The 20,844-nt window shown below is 38.4% G+C and overlaps 1 protein-coding gene across 1 annotated transcript in view; it reads right to left on the minus strand.

Annotated features, from left to right (window-relative positions):
* DMRT1 (doublesex and mab-3 related transcription factor 1) overlaps window positions 1-18,885 on the minus strand; it is a 148,502-nt gene extending 129,617 nt beyond the window's left edge. Inside the window, exons 1-2 of the mRNA XM_021001756.2 lie at window positions 18,300-18,885; window positions 11,424-11,598 (exon numbers count right to left, since the gene is read on the minus strand). Coding sequence (XP_020857415.1) covers window positions 11,424-11,598; window positions 18,300-18,668 — 544 coding nt within the window. The 5' untranslated portion in view covers window positions 18,669-18,885. The remainder of the gene's footprint in view (window positions 1-11,423; window positions 11,599-18,299) is intronic.
* Between the last annotated feature and the right edge of the window lie 1,959 nt (window positions 18,886-20,844).

The raw sequence follows: 20,844 nt of genomic DNA on the forward strand, positions 1-20,844 counted from the left end.
AATAAATCATTAAACACAAGGAAATGGCCAATACATGTAACAAAGAAGAAACATTAAACCTATCCTTTTACAGACCACAATGCAATAAAAATACTAATTCAGAGGTTACAAGAAAAACCAAAATATCTAAACATAGATTCAAAAAAAGAAATCCTAAGAGTGAGCCAAAGAATGAACAACAAATAATTAATAGCTATAAGAAAGACAATAAAATAATGAAACATTCATCAGAGGAAAAATTAATTAACTCTAAAAACATTAACTAAAAAACAGAGAATTAGTTAATTTAATACTAAAATTAGAAAATTATAAATGAACAAACAAATCCAAAATAAACACAAAGAAAAAATCTTGAAAATAAACTGAAAACCAAAAGACTATATAAATGAGAAACAAAAATAAAAGCTGGTCCTTTGAAAATACTAAAATAAAAGTTGATAAAGTTTAGCCAAACTGCTTAAAAAAAAAGTAGAGGAAAATCCAATCAACACAATAAAAATTGAATAGAATGAAATCACAATAAAGTAGATATAAAAAGGACTGTCAGAACCAATATACTGTCTGAACTATATATAGTTATATGCCGACAAAACTGAGAATTCAAAAGAGGATTATGTACAAAAATCTAAAATATCCAATTTAACAGAAAATTCTCCCCCTCAAAATTTAAATAATACAATCTCCAAAAAGAAAGAGGAAATTAAAGTAGCTATAAAGAAACTACTAAAGGACTAAGGGAAAGTCTTTGATTCATATAAATTTACAAAAAAAAAAATTCTATAAAACTTTTCAAGTAAACATCTATACTATATGTTCTCCAAAACTGAGAAAGAACTCTACAGAAAAAATGTAGTCCTAATATCAGGCCAAGACAAAGCAAAGAAAGAGAACTATAAACTACTATCCTTAAATGAATATATATAAAATTTATTTTTGAATATTTATGAATGTATTCAAAAATTTTACATAAAATCCTGGCTAAAGGACTCCAGACTACAGCAAATTATCTGTTATACCAAAATTCTGGCTAAAAGACTAAAACAAATTATAAAAATTATGCCAAAATCATTTCTTATGATCAAGTTAGACTTACATCAGGGATGTTCAAAAAATCTTATAGAGTCACCGAAGAAATTAATAGCAGAAAATTAACTGTTTCAGATTTAATTTTATACCAATCAAACTACCAACAAGTCTTTACAGAGTTCTGACAAAAATGACAAAATTCAACAGGAGGAACAATGTATTTAGAATATCAAGAGATGTAATGGGGGGAAAAGTAGGAATAAAGGATAAATAGCACTTCCAGACCTTGAACTATGTTATAAAAGCAGTAATTGTTTAAACCAGTGTTATCAAACTCAAATAGAAACTGGGGCCACTAAATTGTACGTAAAAATCCCCATCACCTCATATTGACTTAAAAAACTACATATTAACATTATTTATATTCTACCGTACTTTCATTTATTTTGTTAAATTTTTCCCAATTACATTTCAATCTGATTCAGGTAGCACTCAGAGTAATACTCCCAGGCCAAGTGTTTAACACTTCTAATTTAAACTATTTGATCCTGGTTAAAGAATAGGAAAAAAATATTTTTTAAAAACTATCTACTAGAACAGGATAGACAAAGAACAATAAAAAATAACAACTCAATAACCCAATATTCAATAAACTCAAACATATAAATTACCTAAGACAGAAGGCCTTATCTTCCAGTCTGGAAGACTATCTAGACCAATACCTTACCCTACCCAGACAAAATGTTGTCACACCAGAAACTCAAAATGGACATATGATGGGAATACTAAAGAACTTATCATAAAAAATTAGAAAAGAACTATATCAGCTACCTTTCATAGCTATGGCTAGGGGATGAATTCTTAACTAAACAAGGGATGAAGGCAATTACAAAAGCTATACATAAAATTTCATTAAAAATAAATGATTACTGACTGATTGAATGATTTGATAAAACAGCATAGTAGCATAGTAACATAAGTAAAAAGAGAACATCCCCTTCACAAACTTGGACCTCACTCTCCCTCAAAACAGCACCCAAACATAGGCATGTTCATGGGGACGTGTATTCCAGTGGAAAACCCAAGGGGAAAAGCACACAAATAGGAAACACGGTGCCAGGGTACCAAGGTGGAAGGAGAGATCACAGCACCTCCTGATGAAAGAATTCCACTGTTCTCTGATGACTCTTGTTTCTTACAATCCATTATTTCCTTGCTCCAGCTAGTCTTCAGCTATCTAGTTATCTTTAGGACTACCTACCATCTCAGGGAGGAGGTTGGGACTAGAAAGTCTCTCCCCAACAGAAAACTCAGTTCACAGTCCAATGGGTAATGCTGTGATGAGTAAGCCTTTTTTCTAGGCAGAGGAAAGCTCCGGATCTTTTAGCCAATGGCTATAAAACCTGAAGCCAGCATGTCTCAAAAACTGGACTTTCACAGAGCATGACCATCAGGAGCTAAGCCATTCGAGCTCTGAATTCTCCAGAACTATGCAGCCTCTTCATCCTCTATGTTTACTGCCCTGCCACAAAACTCATACTGCATTCCTACCTTTTCTGCCTCTTGATCTGAGAACTAGAATTAAATATAAGCAAGACTATATACAACTACCTCTGAAAGGATGTGAATGCCTTCATCCACCATTCTACTTACCATCCCTATGACTTCCCAGACCAAAACTCTCTTTTCTGACCACCACTTCCCTAAACGTTGTTTCCCCCATTAGAATGTAAGCTCCTTGAGAGCAGGGACCACCTCACTTTTCTACTTGTATCCCCAGCACTTACCACAGTGTTTGGCACACAGTAAATGCTTATTTTTTTTCACAAACTTATTCATGCAGATGTTCAGGCTAAGATCACATCTGTTCTTCAATGATTCTCTTTTTTCCACTGTTTCCTCTGACTTCCTCAATTCAATTCTCATCTGACTTGTGGTCAGAAATCACTTTAATTTTCACTATTTATCATACTCTGTTGTGCGTGGCAAGCAAGCTGAGTTAGCTGCCAGTTTCAATACCAAGAATTAGTTTTTGTACCAGCTGACCTTCATGCCACAAACTCCCTCTTTTTTTTTAAACCACTTCTATATGTTCTTCCTCCCATACCACCTTATACTTACTCTCTAAAATATGTATTCCTATAGACACATATATGAACTTGTCTAGCCAATTAGAATGCAAGCTCCCCAGGAGCATATTTTTTCAGTCTTTGTACCTTTACCTCCATCACCTAGCACATACTCTCTTAATATCTTGTATGTACCTAATTTTTTACCACTTGTCTCCCCCATTAGAGCATGAGCTCTTTGAGAGAAGAGACAGTTTTTGCAAAAGTGTGTCTGGTACACAGTTAAGTGTTTAATAGATGCTCATTGTCTTCACTTGATTAGGTTAGCAAAATGCCTGAACACAGGAGGCCTTCAATAAATGTTAAATGAGGGACAGCTAAGTGGTACAGCAGATAGAGCTCCGGCCCTGAAGTCAGGAGGACCTGAGTTCAAATCCTGCCTCAGAGGCATAACACATACTAGCTGTGTGACCCTGGGCAAATCACTTAACCCCACTGCCTAGCAAAAAAAAGCAGAAAACAAACAAAACAAAATAAATGCCACATGATTCATTTATTCATTGATCAGGGATAACAAAAGGTATCTGAACAAAATTTATGTTTTTGTCTGTTTCACAAATCTTAAAATTTCATCACCCAACGGCCAACCTGATGATAGAGGACACAGACTATCACCAATTTCCACATTCAAACTGCTGGCACAGCCTGGGTTCTCAAGCCCTAAAAAAGCCATTTATAAAGATTTTCAAAGAGCATACTTTGACATAGATTCAAAACAGTGGCTTATCGAAGAGCATTAATAATATTTGTATCTTCTTTATTGCATTCAAATTTTAATTATTTATCTTCTAATGTTTCTGTGACCCTTTGTGAATTATTTCCATTTCAAAAACTAAAATATAGGAATGATTTGATTTGCACTTAAGTTTTTAAAACCACATGGCCACTAACTTTTTTCTCTTCTGCCTGAATTTAGAAGCTTTTCATAAAACCAATTAAGTATTAGTGGCGAGGGTCCCAGGAAACAAATTCCACAATCAATCTTAGTGAAAATACTTTGACAGTTTTGTTGAAAATGTTTTAATAACTTCATTTGAGTATATAAAGAGAGATGATTTTCACCTACATGAAACTGAAATGGTGTATTAACTTTGGATAAAAGCTTCATTTGTTAATAGGACTTTAAAAAATATTTTCAGAGAAGCTACAATTTTTATTAGTCAATCAAGCAAGCATTTATTAAGCATCTACGATGTGCAAAAAGGGTACAGTGAGGACAAATGGGGAGCTGAAGAGAAGCCCCATCTAATGTTAGAGGCCAAGCTCATCTGGTCAAAGCAGCAAAGAGAAGCAGAACTAGGGAGAGGCTCCAGCTGCCAAGAGGGCAGGCCAGCATGAGTGGGAGGTGGTTTCATCAGGGGGAGCAGGGGAGTGGCAGCTCCCCAAGCCAGAGGGCTCCCAAAGGGAGGACACGGAGATAACATTCAGGGTTTCACTTACAATGAATAGAAGGGGGGAAAAGTTTCTTAAGGAGGTCAGAGAATCTGGACCATTACAGGCATCCAGAAACTGTGATAAATAACTGGCTACCACAGATGCCAGAAATTAAGGGGACAGTCCTAATAACTACTCTGTGATCCCATCATAACGTCAGGATTCATCCCTATCTTTCCCTCTGCAAGTCCCACTATTCAGAAGGAGGAATTTTGCTCATTTTCACAGGAAGACTAAAAATACCACCAGGCAACAGCAGGAGCAACCAGGCCTCGGTGGAAACCTACAAAGTTTACAACAGCACATTTCTAAGCCTTTTTCACAAACACCATCAAGTTATTCCCCCTTCTTCCTAAAAAGAGGTACAGTACTACATAAGACAGGGTGCAAAATAAAACGACCAACATTGTTAATCTCAGGTGACATTCCCAAGAAAACAGGCAGCCCAAGAATTACGTACGTACCTGCTAACACAGGGGTTCTTAACCTTTTTTTGTATCAGAGATCCCATCCCTTTGGTAATCTGGTGAAACCTATGGACCCTTTCTCTGAATAATGTTTTTAAATGCATAAAATAAAATACATAGGATTAAAAAGGGAAGCAGCAATATTAAAAATAAAGACGTGATTTTTTTCCTATCCAACTTTACAGTTCCTCTGAAATCTAGCCACGAACTAACCGTGAACTCCTTTAGGGTCCTCAGACACCAAGTTAATAACCTTTCTGCTAAAGAATCAGGTGAAGGTGCATTTCACTGGTTGCAGATATAGGGACGAGAGGAAGAGGAAACGATGAAACAGAAAAGGAGGGTGTTAGTAGTCTATAAGGTTGTCCAGAAAAATAATCGAGAGAAATGGCAATATCACAGCCTTCCTAAAAATAAAAAAAGTTAAAGCATTACACTAAAATGTCAAGATATAGCTTGTATGTATATCAATATGGAAAGAGCTAATTACTGGTAAATTATAATTTGGAATAAAAATTATTATGTACCTATCTATAGTTCTGCTTTCTTTCTGAATATCCCACAACATCTTAAAAAAAAGACTTTATGGATGTATATTCTTATTTACCATCTAATTCTACTAACATAGCTGACACCAATGAATGGAAAATGTTCCATAGCTAAGTCTGGGTGGCAATTTCTTTTAAAAGATGTCAAACACAGAGGTACTGTAGCATAATGAACACCCCACTGGGATTGGTGGCAGGAAGAACCATGTTCAAATCTTGTTCTGTGCCACTTACTTGCTATGACTACGGGAAAATCTTTTAACCTTTCTATGTGCCTCAGGCAACTCCCTAAGATTTATCTATTAAGGTTGTTAAGTTGGTAGAGGGAGTTCCTCACAGGAAATCACAGATCCTTCCCGTACTTTGCCGGATGATAGCAATTTTAACCCAGAAGATCAAGTACACACACCCCTCCCCCCAAAAAATCTCATTTTCTAGTCTTCTAGAACTCTTGACCAGTGTTTGAGAAAGGTAGGAAAGAAATGGACTCAAAGACATCAGGTGTCTAATAAGGCAAGCAACAGAAAGGCAAATCTAATTACCTACTCTTTAGAACTCTGACAATATGATAATAAAAAAACCCCCACAATTATTCAAGTATTTTTCATACTTGCCAAAGAATGGTTATTCTCTTAACAGCCAAAATGAAAGTGGTCTGGTAGAAAGAGTGCTGGATTTGCAGTTAGAAGCCTGGGTTCACATCCCAGCTCTACCACCGTATGGCACCAAGGAAGTCACAAACTCTTTGCCCCTTAGTGCCATCATGTGCACAATAAGGAGGTTAGAGAAGAAAATCTCTCCCAGTGCAGCTCCAATCTAAGCTGGCAAGAGGAATAAAATTGCTTTGAACATAGAAATCACTTGATCCGTATTTACTAAATCTACTAAAATTACCAGATATCATCTAAAACCAAGTGTTAGATAAATGTATTTAATCACTCTCCCCATAACAGTTCTCCTCATTATTTCCCTACTTAGAATTAAGAATATTTTAAAACCAATACCATGCACAGTTTTAAAGAACCAGTCATTATGCCCAAAGGGCTATAAAACTGTGCCATATCCTTTGATCCAGCAATACCACTGCAGGGTCTATATCCCAAGGATAGCCAAAAAAAAAAAAAGGGGGAAAAGACTTATTTGTTCAAAAATATTTATAGCAGGTCTTTTTGTGATGGCTGAGAATTGGAAATCAAAGTGATGTCCCTCAATTGGGGAATGGCTAAACAAGCTGTGGAATATGATTGTGATAGCATATTATTATGCTGCAAGAAATGACAAATAGGATGATTTCAGGAAAACCTGGATTTACATGAATTGATGCATAGTGAAGCGAACAGAACCAGGAGAACTTTGTACACAGTACAAGATGAAGAACTGCAAATGACTTAACTACTCCCAGAAACACAATGATCCAAGACAATCCCAACGGGCTAATGATGAAGTATGCTATGTGTCTCCAGAGAAAGAATTAATATTGATTCAATACAGACTGAAACATACTCTTTTTCCCTTCCCTTTTTTTCTTGTATTCAAGTCTTCTTGTACTAAATGACTAATATGGAAATGTTTTACATTATTACACATGTATAACCTATATCTGATTACTTACCATCTCAGGGAGCGAGGAGGGGAGGGATAGAATTTGGAACTCAAAATAAAATAAATTTGGAACTGAAAATAAAAATGTTTAAAAAATTTTGAAAAAGAACCTACCTAGGAGATCCCTGACAATCAGTAAGTGACCTCTGAAATTTTTCTATTTTAAAGAAGGTACTGCATTAAAAACATCAATTCAATCAAAGCATACTATTTTCACTTTGTTTTTCTTCGTGGTGTTTTCCTTTTGTTCTGTTTCTTCTTTTACAACATGACTAAGATGGAAATATTTCACATGATTGTGCATGTATAATCTGTATCAAACTACTTACCATCTTAGGAAAGGGGGAAGGGAAGAGGGAGGAGAGGGAGGGAGAAATTTTGGAACTCAAAATTTTATATAAAAAATTAATATTGAAATTGTCCTTACATGTAATTTGAAAAAAAAATACTATTGGGGGGGCGGGCAGGAATCAATCTTCATTCCCAAATGAACTCTCTACAAATTCCATCTCATTTTTTGGCTCCCACTGTGGATATTCATGTCTTAATTTTGCTCACCTCTTAACAAAACCTAAAAATTATCAATCTCACTAACGCAGAAATCTCTCCAACTGGCTGATGTAACAAATGGTGGCAAACAGGAGCAGCTGGGTGGCATGGTGGATGGAGTGCCCAACCTAAAGTCAAGTTCAAATCCAGCCTCAGACATTTACTAGCTGCATGACCCTGGGCAAGTCATTTCACCCTGTTTGCCTCAGTTTCCTTATCTGTAAAATGAGCTGGAGAAAGAAATGGCAAACCACTCCAGTATCTTCACCAAGAAAATCCCAAATGGGATCACGCAGAGTTGGCCGTGACTAAAATGACTGAACAATAACAAAGGGGCAGCTAGGTGATGCAGTGTATAGAGTGGTGGGCTGGGAATTAAAGGAGGACCTGAGATCAAATCCAGTCTCAGACAGTAACTGTGTGACTTTAAACAAGTCATAACCTTTCTGAGCCTCAGTTTCAGCTGCAAGATGAATGGGTTATCCTCGGTGGGGTCCTTCCAGCTCTAAATATATAACCCTAAGGTCCCCCCACTTTGGGGCTCCTCCATGTGGATAGCACTCTGGCTAGCAGAGGAGAATGGCGATCACTTCCTTACAGAGATCCTTCTCTACCTGAGTCAGCTATTATAAAGCTCTCTTTCTGAAACCAAAGGATACAATCGCCTTAAAAACTCTCAAGGTCCTTTGGCTCCTGAAGGAAGAAGAGAATCTGGTCACCCTCCTTTGACCTTGAACTTTCTATCCTGCTCCCACGCCTCCTGTGTGTAACTTTCCCTATCAATGCCTCTGAAATGCTCTGTCAGAATTTATGTTTACTTTGAGAATTTCATCTCTCCTAAAAATGCTCTTCTAAATGCCCTTGCAACTAAGGTCACCCACCCTGACACTCTTTTCCTCCACTAGCGAGATCTAGAGTACATTAGGTGTTCAGTCATTTCAGTCACATCCGACTCTTCACAACCCCATTTGGGGTCTTCTTGGCAAAGATACTAGAGTGGTTTGCCACTTCCTTCTCCAATTCATTTTACAGATGAGGAAACTGAGGCAAGTAGTGATTTGCTCAGGGTCCCACAGCTAGTAAGTGTCTAAGGTCGGATCTGAACTCAGTAAGATAAGTCTCCAAGCTGGGCATTCCATCCTCTGTGCCTCTTAGTCACCCAAAAATGTATTAGGATGGTCCCTAATTTTCTATTCCTGACCTAACTGAATCCATCCTCACCTAAATATTTTGCAATGATGCAATTTTATCTATCATCAATTTAATCTACAGTAATCAAGGCAGCTAGGTAGCACTGCGAATTAAAAGTGCTAGATCTGGAGTCAGAAAGATCTAAGTTCAAATCCAACTTCAGACACTCACTAACTGTGTCATCTTGGGAAAACTGCTTAACTGATGCTTGCCTCAGTTTCCTCAACTGTAAAATGAGGATCATAATGTTATCTACCTCCCAAAGCTATTGTGAGGATCAAATGAGAAAACATTTGTACAGAATTTATATTGTTAATTATCATTGCTGTTGTTATTACAGTCTCCCTGGAGACCAGTGACTACCACCCTCAGAATCACAGAACGCATTAGAAAGGAAACTTAGAGATTATCTTTTCTAGTTCAACACCCTCATTTTACAACTGTAAGGTCGAGAGATGGGTAAGGACTTGTCCAAGACTATACAGCTATGTAGGACACCCAGGACTAGACTTCTGACTACAAATCTGACGTTCTTTACACTAAACCAGGCCTTCTGCCCTCAACATTATGATACTGTGATGGGAAAGAATAATTCTATCTAACTCTGGATGTGTTCTTCACATCTACCTCCTCCTTGGCTCTTTCGTTTTTCCTGGGCTAAACTCCAAAACCCTAATTTCCAGGACCAAGTCGAAAGGATCAAGGATCTTCAACAAGTTGATTAAATATTGCAAACTGGTTAACTCCCATAAGAATCAACGGGAAGCCACTGCAGATAGGATTGAGTACAGGGGAATAACATGGTCAGATCTGTGACTTTTAAAAAATCACTCTGGTGGGTGTATAGAAGGTGGATTGTTGTGAGTAAAAGTGAGGAAGGGAGACCAATACAACAGGAGAATGGAGAGATGATGAGGCCCTAAACTAAAGTGGGGCAGCTAAAGTGGTACAGTGTATAGAGCCCTGGGCCTGAAGTCAGGAAGATCCATCTCCCTGGCCTCAGACACTTACTAGCTGCATGACCCTGGACAAGTTACTTAACCCTGTCGGCTTCAGTGAGCTAGAGAAGGAAATGGCAAACCACTCCAGCATTTCTACCAAGAAATCCTCAGAAGGGGTCACAAAGGGTCAGACATGACTGAAAACTGCTAAACACCAACAAAAAGTCGTGGCTCTAAGTAGAGGGAAAGTGTTCTTTAGATGGACTGCTGAGGATTGTAGGTAAGTCTGATGTTATGAAGACTTGAAAGTTTCCATGCCTTTGCACATTATTTGATAATATTCAGTAGTTATCCTTTCTCAAATTACTAAAAACTGTGTACATAGTCCTTATTTCTTTGGCAGGGATGTATACCTATTAGGGAACTTCTCGTTTTGGAGGAAGAGAAGTTCTTTAATGTTATTTTATAATGATTGTTATTCTTTTTTTTAGATTTTTATTGATTTCTTTTGGGGTTTTATTTACATTTACCCCTATATCCCTCTCTATCCCCTTCCCAAAGAGCCATCCCTTATAATGAAGAAAATACTAACCAACATTTTAAAAAACTATGAAATTCTATTGTGTCCCACGGACCCCTCACTTCTGTAAAGAAGGGGAGGCAGATGTCTTTTTCTATCTCTTCTTCGGGGTCTCCTCCATTTTAAGACTTGTATCATGATTTTGGGGGGTTTTGATGGGGTAGCATTTATCCACAGCCTTCTTTTCCTCTCTCAGTTTTCGCCCAGTAACTAAACCTAGTTTAATGGAGCCTAGGATTTGGAATATCCTTAAACCATTGTACATATTAAAGCAGTTCCCCTAAGAAGTAATGGGACTACAACAAGAACATACTTACCTATAGTACAGATGGTTGTTTCCTTCATGTCAAGTTTCTTCTCACCCAAGTCATCCTCCACACAAATCCCAAAGAATTTCTCTTTAGCAGATGTGACCATATTATTCAGTGAACTCCAGTGACTCCTTATTACTTCCAGGTTAAAATATCAAATCCTATTTTGACTTCAAAGTCCAACTTGGCCCCAAGCAATGAGAGCCTAGTCTGTAGAAACTGGCACAGTTTTGCTTTAATGCAGCCCTCCATACGGAGACTATCGGGCCCCCATTACAACTCTATCTTGCGTTTTTTCTACGTGTATATGCTTTGTCTCTGCCATCAGAATGTAAACTCCTTGAGAGTAGGGATTGTTTCTTTTCTTTTCTTTTTTTTTGGTCCATTGCCAGAACCTATGTCTTTTAACAGAGGCCTCCAAAAACAGGTCTAGGAAAAGCCCTTTAAAAGAAATATGGCTAAGGGCCAGGGGGTGGGGGTGGGGAGAAACACTAATCCTTTTGATTTAATATTGTATGTAATGTTTCCATAATTCAATTTTAGCACTTCCTTTGTATCTTAAAAATAAAAAGGTCCAAACTTGGCTCCCCTCGTCTAATTACCAACTAATACCTGAAAGGGGTGAGACTCAACAAAGAGGTTTACCTGAAGACGTAGTTGGAGTGCTTGGGGCCTGGGTTGGGCTGCTGCTCTCGGACATCAGGCAAGAGTTGCTCCCATTATTTTCTCTCTTAACAAGCAGTTCTGCAGCACTGGGCAAGGGAATAGGATGGCTGATCCCGAGCTCCTCCTCTTGCGCTTGCTGCCTTCTCAGTGCCACCTGAAAATTTGGAAAATAGAAAACAATTTTTAAGTACCTCCATTTTTTTTAACTTTTAGGTAAATTGCTTTTACAGACATTGTCCCTTACATTTATTTACAAAAGATTAATTTGGCATCAATCTTCAAGTATTAAGTGCCTACTACCACACACAATTCAGACATAGTGCTATCTGCATACAGTGAAGGAAAACAATCCATGCTCTCATGGAGCTTAGATTCAATAGGGAAGACAACATGTATGTACTTAAGTATATTCAGGATAAATAAAGGTAGTTCAGGGATAGAGACCACTAGCAGGTGGGATGATCAGGAAAAGGATTCACGAAGAAGAAAGCACTCGAGGAGGAGGTGAGAATATTCCAGATGTGGGGCGCAGCCTGGAAAAGGGCAGGAGATGAAATGCCCTACGTGATAAATGGTAAGAAGGCCAATTTGGCTAGATGGCAAAGTGAGGGAAGAGGAATAATAATAACTATTAGCTAACATTTATATAGCATTGACTATGTGCCAGACACGTGAGAAGGCACTTTATCTCTTTGGTCCTCACAATAATCCTGAGATAAAGGTGCTATTGTCATCCCCATTTTACAGAGGAGGAAACTGAGTCAAGTTTCCACAATTTGGGGTATCTGTAACTATAGTAAGCACCTTCACAGCATGGACTTTCATTTCTGTCTTTGTATATCCCTAGCACCCAGCCCAGCACCTGGCACTCAATAGCAGCTTTATAAATGCTTACTGAATAAATTAAGCTCCCTGCCCGCCTTCAGAAGGGAACTAAAATACAGTAGGGAATCCATGTACATCAATAAGTATACAAGCAAGCCTGTGATAAATGTAATAAAAAGAAATAAGTGCAGTGTCAAGAAGAATGAGGACTGAGAAAAATACAATTCGTTTAGACATTAAAGTGGTCCTTGATGACCTACCTCTAAGAAAGTGAATTTCCAAACTGTGATAGGGATGGAAGCATGTGTAAGAGATTAAGAGGGGAGTGAGTTATGAAGTCACCAACCTGCAAGTATGAAACGAAATAAAAAATCAAAGAAATGGGGTTGTAGCTAAAGGGTACATCAGGGGCAAACTAAGAATTTTTCCAATTTTGAGGCAAACAAGACAGCTGAGTGGGATAAAGTGAATTTCTACTAGAAAAGGAAAGAATAAATATGGGAGCAGGGTCCTCTTAGAGTAAAGAAAAGATGAGCTCAAGGGAACAGATAGAAGAAAAAACTAGCATTTACACAGCACTTAAAAGTTTGCAAAGTCCTTTAGATATATAACCTCATAGGTGTACTCTCAAACACCCTGGGAGGTGCTATTATTATCCCCATTTTACAGATGAGGAAACTAATTGTCTACAGTCATACAACTGATATCTAAGGCAGGATTCAAACTGAGGTCTCCTAACTCGAAATCATCACTCTATCCTCTATGCACCTAGATGCTAGTAATAAGCTAAAATAATGTAGTAAAATAGCAAGGTAAAATAAAATAGTCTCCCTGTGAAAAGGAGGATGAGATAGGTGTATATGCATAGAGATGTGTATACTATGTCAGTGTCTGCTACTTGGGGTAACTTGGGGACTGACTTGAAATTTCTTCCTATAGAAGGTAATATTCACTGGTTAAAGATAACGCTTAAAATGCAAATACACTGAGAGAATAATACACGGCACTAATCCTAATTCAAACATGGATATAAATGATTGCTATTAGAGCCTTTCTCCAGAGCTGATTTTGAGAGAAGAGCACAGCATGAAGAAAAAGGAAGAAGGAAGAAAGGGGAAGACTAGACAATTGCCTGAGAAGCAGAGCTGTTTACTTCAGTTTTAGTTTTACCTGGAGAGAGAAGGGTGGTCACAAGGGATGCAAAAATCACCTAATGAGAGAATGTGATCTGGGATAGAGTGCAGGCTTTACATGGCAAGCCACTCCAGTGTCTTTGCTAAGAAAATCCTAAATAGTGTCACAATTGAAAAATGACAAATTACCTAAGGAATGAGATATAAAACATATTTTGTCTCATTATTTCTAGAAAATAACTTTGCTCTGGGGGCAGCAAGGCCGCACAGTGGATGGACTCAGAAGGAGCCGAGTTCAAATTGGGCCTCAGACACTTATTTAGCAGTGTGACCCTGGTCAAGTCACTTAACTCAGATTGCCTCCCCAAAAAAGAAAAAAATAACATTGCTCTGGAATTTCCTGGGTTATTAATAACAACATTTTTTCTGTGCTCCTAAAGTAAGGAAAGGCAGAGGGGTGTAGGGATTTGTAATCAGAGGCCCTAGATTTGATTCCCAGCTCTGCTACTTACTACCTCTGAGAGCTTAGGCAAGTCTTCACCGCTCCATGCCTCAATTTCCCTATCAATAAAATTAAGGAAGTAGACTAAATGACCTCTAATGTCCAGACCTATAAACCAAAACACATCGGTGAGCAAAAGGACAAGTACAGAATCCCAAAAATTTAATTGCCACTTGCCAGGCTATTGAGTACAAATTCAGCTAGCTAATCTCTTGAGGTCCATTTCAATTCTTGGACTGTGGCTTCAGGAATTAGCTCTTTAGGCAGTCACGATGCAAAGTAGTAAACAGCCCTAGTTAGCCCCCAAACCACCATAGAAAACATGAAAAGTGCTAAAAAGTTCCTTGATTGAAAAAAAAAATCTTCTATAATACCAGCATCAAAATGTTAAAAGGTTTTCAACCAAAGTGGGAGAAAGGAAATTGGTCTTTGGAGATATCTAAGTCAATCAGTGCAAGACTTGACAGAAATACCATTTGTCCCCTCTCTAGAGAGGAAAAAAATGTTTGGCTAAAAAAAAATCATCAAAATGGGCTCCTAAAACACAAAATCAGTATTAGGTCAAGTCCAAAGCCCCAGATGCTACAAGGAAGACACCAGGGCAAAATCATCAGGGGGAAAAAAAAATAAATGTGTGTATTAATAATTTCACTATTCATGCTCTGAAAATGGAAAATATGATTTTAAATTAATGCCAAATCCTTCCAAATTTAAAAGTTATGGTATACTTTACCAGTCAGTAGCAACAGAAATCCAGGAACCTGATTACAAAGAAACATTTTAATAATATTAATACTTTGCATCTGAATAAATGCCTCATTTTATTCTCACAACCTTTTGAGAATATATCCCAAGTAAAAAGACTGACCTTTAAAAGCAGGATAGAGGACTGGTCTGACTGGTATATTATTTTCTCAATAGAATTTTTTAAAAGGTTCAAAAATTAAGCTTTCATTGATTTGCCTATGTTTATACTTATAAGTTAAACAGAGCTTCCCAGGTTAAAATGAAAAATGGGTACCCTACACATTTATTCTAAACCTTTAACAATGTGTTCACTTTTTAAGTTTACAAAGGACTTTCGTCAAAATATAGGTAATACAAGTATACTGTCCCCATTTTACCAAAAACCATGATTTTCCCATGATCATACAGGTTAAGTATGCAGCAGAGCTGGAATTTGTACTCAGATCTTTTGACTCTAAATTCCACTAAGCCACCTGAGAGTTATAGGCACAAAGGGGGTAAGAAAAGGAGAAATCAAAATGATCAGTAAGGCACTAAAGAAAAATTTGGAAGTCAGTTTAAGAAGTCTAATAAATTATAAAGATTATAAGTATTATTTAATTTAGAATTTAAAATTTACTTAAAATTACTTAAATACACTGCTAAGGAACAGATGTTAAACTTTGGTTTACAAACTGACTAGTATACTTAACAGGAAGAATGGGGCAAAAGTTTGAAATGTTTCTATACAAAAAAATGAAAAAGGATCTAGGAAATTTTGTTTATGAAAAAATAACTAATATTGCAAAAAGTCCATTTAGCAACTAACTTTTTTGAAGTGGATGTAATAAGAAAATGTACACTTTTGCAAGAGATTTTTAAATGGAATTTTTAATAATTCTCACCAGCAAAAACTTTGACAGAGAAGGAAAGTATATTAAGAATGTAATGATGTATTGGAGACCTCCATCCAAATTCTGCTCAAACATAACCTAGCTATGTGACCGGGAGTCTCATTTCACCCCTCCAGGAAAAAGATATATTATTTATCCAACATCACAGAGGTACTGTGCAGAAAACTCTTTACTAAACATTAAAATACAGAGAAATGTAAGCCGTTAGGTTAATAGTAGTAAGCAGATTTTTAAGGATTAACGTAACAGGAAAAAAAATAGTGTTATGTTCTAGAAATCCTGAATAGTAAATCTTAGAAGAACTTACCTTTCAAAAATAAAAATAGCCAACCAGTAGCCAATATTTATACAAAACATTATGGTTTAAACTTTAAGGTTTGCAAAGTACTTTATACAAGAATATATCATATATATTATCCATAATATGTATTTAATAATATGTTTATTAGTTATATTTACATGCTGTTATATTAACCACATTGTGTATGCTACATTAATGTACTGCTTTATATTTATCTATTATATACATTATGTATAATATATTTATATATTGTATGCATGGTACAATATACTTTATGCTGTGCATTTATACATTATATACACCATATCTAATATACAGATATATAATAATGTTATGTTCACTATATCTAACATTATATCCAATATTTTTATATAATTATATATTATTTCATTTGATGCGAACAGTCTACTAACACATTACAATGCAATTTTTTGTTAATTTTATTTAAAACTAAGAAAATTTATTATGAAATGTTAAATCTTCATAAACAATACTGGAAAGACCTATTTTGAAAAATTATAAACTCTATAGATTAAATGCTATGCTCCCCACAATATCTATTTTAAGGTGTATAAGTAAAAATCTATAATATTGTTTCTATCTACAAAAAACTTTTTAAAACCTACAAAAATGCTTTAAGTGAACCATTTCAATATATTTTGGTATATTCGAATATTCAGTATATTCTTTTCAATTAATTGAGATTAACTAAGAGATATCAGGAAAAAAATCACAATCTACTTCCATTACTTGAGTAGCATCCTGTTATCTTTAAAAAAAAAAACTGTGAAAATGCACCAAAAAACTACCTTTGCAATAAAATAAAAATACAAAATCAAAGGCATAAAAGTGTGTCATCTTTTTATTTTATCACTTTATTCTTTTACCACTAAATTTCAAAAATTAACATCTAAAACCAATTTCAATGAAGGATATTTACAAGTCTATAATCAAAAGTAGCAATGTTTGTAAATACTTCTTTTCATTCTTTAGAGTAAAAAATATCCTTTAAAAAGTGAAACACAAACCAGGTGGAAAGAATGTATTTTCCTTTGTTAGATATAAATACAGCCTCTTTTCAGGACGAGGAAGACAAGTCTTTCACAACAGACTAAATTTCTAAGCAGATTTTAAAACTTATTTTCCCTCTAAGATACCTAAAAATCCTTAAGGCAAATGTTTTTATTTTTAAAATTGGGCTTTAAAATAAATTATTATGTTTTGCTTAACTGTACTTAGGTGATACAGAGGTTCTTTTTTCCCCTGTGGGTAAAGGGAAATAAAAAGGGGGGGGAATGAAAGCTTGATAAATGAAAAAAAATAAAAGAGTTTTACAAATACATATAAATTCTAAGGGGTGGGATGTCAAAGAAAGCCTAATAAAACTACCTTTCCAAGTGAATCATATTGCATATTGGAGGGGAAGAGCACTGCATTCAGTCCAAGACAAAAAAAAAAAAACACTCTTCTCCTGGCTATTGCAAAAACTAAGTACACCACAAACTTTAGTTTTTACTACGAATTACTCACATCTTCCCCCACCACCTCCACCTCCACCTCCTCCCCTAGTTCTCCACTTCCCCTTGAAATACATGCGCCAAGAATGTCTCCCCCTTAGCGGTTTTCGGCGTTTCTCAGCCTTTCCCAGGGGATCCACCAGGGATTTGGGGGGAGTCAAAGGGGTCCGCGCAGCCCTCCCGGGAGTGTGCGCGTGTCCAGCTGCCGACCTGACCAATGCGGGGAAGGGGAAGAGGTATGTACTAATACTTGGCGCTTTATTTTTTTAAATTAATTTATTTTTAGTTTTCATCACTTGCACAAGCTTTTGTTTTCCATTTTCTCCCCCTCCCCCCCATGACCGCGCGCAATCCCATAGGGGCTCTCCACATACATTCATATTAAACGTTTTCACATTAGTCGTGCTGCTGGGCGCTTTAATTAAAATCCAATTTCGGCTCCTTTCTCAAATAGAGACCTCCCCCACCAAAAAAACAGGCTTTGTCCCCAAACCAATGAAATGAAGCAGCAGCAAAAGTTAGCCCCAAAGTTTGACGCCCTCTCCCAAAGACAAAATAAAAATAGAAATACAGCATGGGAGAGAATGAAATAGATGAAAGAAGGATGGAAAAAGGAAAGAGGAGAAAATAAGGGAAGAGAAGAAAAGAGAAGGTAAGCGAAGGAGAAGAAAAAGGGACCAAGAGAAGAATGAAAAGAAGGAAGAGGGAAGAGAAGGGAAAGGAGAAAGAGGAGGAAAATGGAAGAGAAGGGGAAGAGAAGAAAAAAGGAGAAAGGGAAGAGAAGGGAAAAAGAATAGAAATAGAAGCAAAAGGAGAAGGGAAGAGAAGGAAAAGAAAGGAGGAGAGGAGAAAAGGGGGCGGTGGCGGCGGGCCCTCGCACCCGGAAAGGCCAGCCGCAGCGCGCCCCGGGCGCCCCGACGCCCTCCCGGCCCCTCACCTGGGCGGCCATGACCCGCTGCCTCTCTGCGATCAGGTTGCACTTCTTGCACTGGCAGTCCCGCCACATGCAGAAGCGCTTGTGCCCCTTCAGGGGGGATGCGTAGCCGTGGTTCCTGCAGCGCGCACACTTGGGCAGGCGCGGGGACTTCTTCCCCGCTGCCCCCGACGGCCCTAAGCCGCCCGAGCCCGAGCCGGGGCCCGAGCCGCCGCCGCTGCCGCCGGCCCCGCCGCTGCTGCTGCTGCCGCTGCCTCCGGCCATCCCTAGCATGGCACCTGCGCCCTTCCCGAAGCCCCCGGCCTTGCCCCCGGGCCCAGGGTGCCCGTCGGACGACGTCGAGGGCTTGCTGTAGGAATCCTCGTTGGGCATGTCTCCACGATTGGGGGATCCCTCCCCTGAATCGGAAGGAGGATCAAAAGTCACCCCAAGGTCTCCTCTCCGCTCCGCCGCAAAGCGGGGCGCAGGAGAGCTGCGGCCTCGGCCTGAGACCCGAGGCGAGGCGCAGGAGCAGCGGCCCGAGCGCGCAGCTCTATTGCTGGAGATGCGACCGGGAGCTGCCGCGCGGAGCGTATGAGGGCGTGTGTGCCCGCTGGCGCTTTTCTACCCTTTCTCTCTCCCCGCCCCCACCGTCCTCTCCCCCACCACCTTTTTTTTTTTTCCCCCTTTGGCGCGCTTGGCGGGGAACTTTTGGATACTTTTTCAGAACGTTCCCGGGACAGCTAGAGGCGAGAGGGCGCGCGGGAGCCCCGCCCCGCCAACTCTTATCTCACGCAGCAACTTGGGCAGCTCAGGAACCGGAGGGCTGAAAAGCTACTGTCTCTGCAACCTTGTCCCTTCCCTCCCTAGCCCAGGACCACAGTTCCCTCCCTCTTTTACTCGGTAGCACAGATATGCACGGCCCTCCTTTCTCGCCTGGGGTTCCCAGTGCAAATATGAGAAAAGGAGGTGTAAAGAGAGTGGGCATTGTATGATCGTTTCAGGAATTAGGGCAGTAGGGGTGGGGAGGGGGGCCCTAATTCACACCCTCAACCCCATAGACTGGGGCCACTTGATGAATGGCTGCTAAAGTATTCTTCCAGAATTACCTTCTTCATCCTGTCACATGCATCCCCTAGCCTTTTAAAAAATTGTTTTTCATGGAAAATCCAAATTCCCATAGCCAGACCTTAAGAGTGCTCTGCTATATGGATTCCTCTTGTATTATTATCAATGCCATTGCTCTTATTTCCCTGCTTGGAACATCGGTTTGCTGTTATCTCCTATGTTCCTTAAAAAAGGTTCTCATTTTAGGGTCTTTGCACATACCAACCTGGAATGCACTTGCCTTTCATTTTCCCAAACCCCTGTATCATTAACTCCACACAACTTGAACATTTGCCCCTTAACATTTGGATGTTGATTTATTTTTCATTTACAAATATGCTGCTTTGTGAAATGTCTTATTTCAAGTTTTGCCCAGTTAAAGGAATTTTTGAAGTTAGGGATTGTGTCTTCTATTGCTTTTCTGTCCCACCAGAGCACCTAGCTTTCCTGCTGTTGACTTATCAATTCCCAGGTTCTTCGATAAGGAAAAAACTCTTAGCCACTGACCCTAAACAAGTCAAAGCAATGTTACCTGCCACTTCACTTAAAAGAAAATTTCCATTTATCTCCAGTGACCTTAACACTCTACTAACGATAATAATAAGACCATATATTTACACAGCACTTTAAATTTTTTTCAAAATCTATCAAATAAATTGAACCATTTAATCTCAACAATGCTGCAAAATAAATCATGAGTCAGGAGAGACTCCAGAGTTCATGTAGTCCAAATCTCTCATTTTCCAGATAAAGAAACTGAGGTCAGAGAAATTAAGTGAATTGCCCAGGAATATACGGGTAGTAAGTGAAAGAGTTGAGATTCAAACCTATAGTCTCTGACTCCAAATCCAATGTTCTTTCCACTGCCTCATACTGCCAGGGAAGCAACTTGATCAAGTTCACAATTAGGAAGAAGGTTCAGGGCTCTTGTCTTTCTCTCTCTCTCTCTCTCTCTCTCTCTCTCTCTCTCTCTCTCTCTCTCTCTCTCTTCTCTCTCTCTGTCTCTCTCTCTCTCTCTCTCTCTCTGTCTCTGTCTCTCTCTCTTTCTTTTTGTCTTTCTCTGACCTCTTTCTCTCTGACTTTCTCGTTCTCTCAGTGTGTCTCTCTGTCTTTCTTGCTGATCACATTGCTTCTCACTAAACAGTTTTTCATTCAAAAGTCATTGAGTACCTAATATGTCCATAAATATATACTATGGCTGGAATATGGTACCCAAACAAATTCTAAAATCACCAACAATTTTAAGTGCCTGCACTCTGCAGCCCGTCCACAGTAATCCTCACTCTGTGGTTTAATCATGGCCAAGTGATGACCTTGACAGTTACAAACAGCAGAAAAGAACCTGTGGCAAATCCTATTTGACTGCAAAACCCAGCAACAGCCTCTGTATCTGTTACCTGAACAGAAATGCTAGCTAGATTAAGAAAGCATCATCACCAGCAAATGGGCCACTAGATGCTGT

This window comes from Phascolarctos cinereus, unplaced genomic scaffold (genome assembly GCF_003287225.1).
Source record: "Phascolarctos cinereus isolate Bilbo 61053 unplaced genomic scaffold, phaCin_HiC Scaffold_4;HRSCAF=312, whole genome shotgun sequence".
In the NCBI taxonomy this organism is placed as follows: domain Eukaryota; kingdom Metazoa; phylum Chordata; class Mammalia; order Diprotodontia; family Phascolarctidae; genus Phascolarctos; species Phascolarctos cinereus.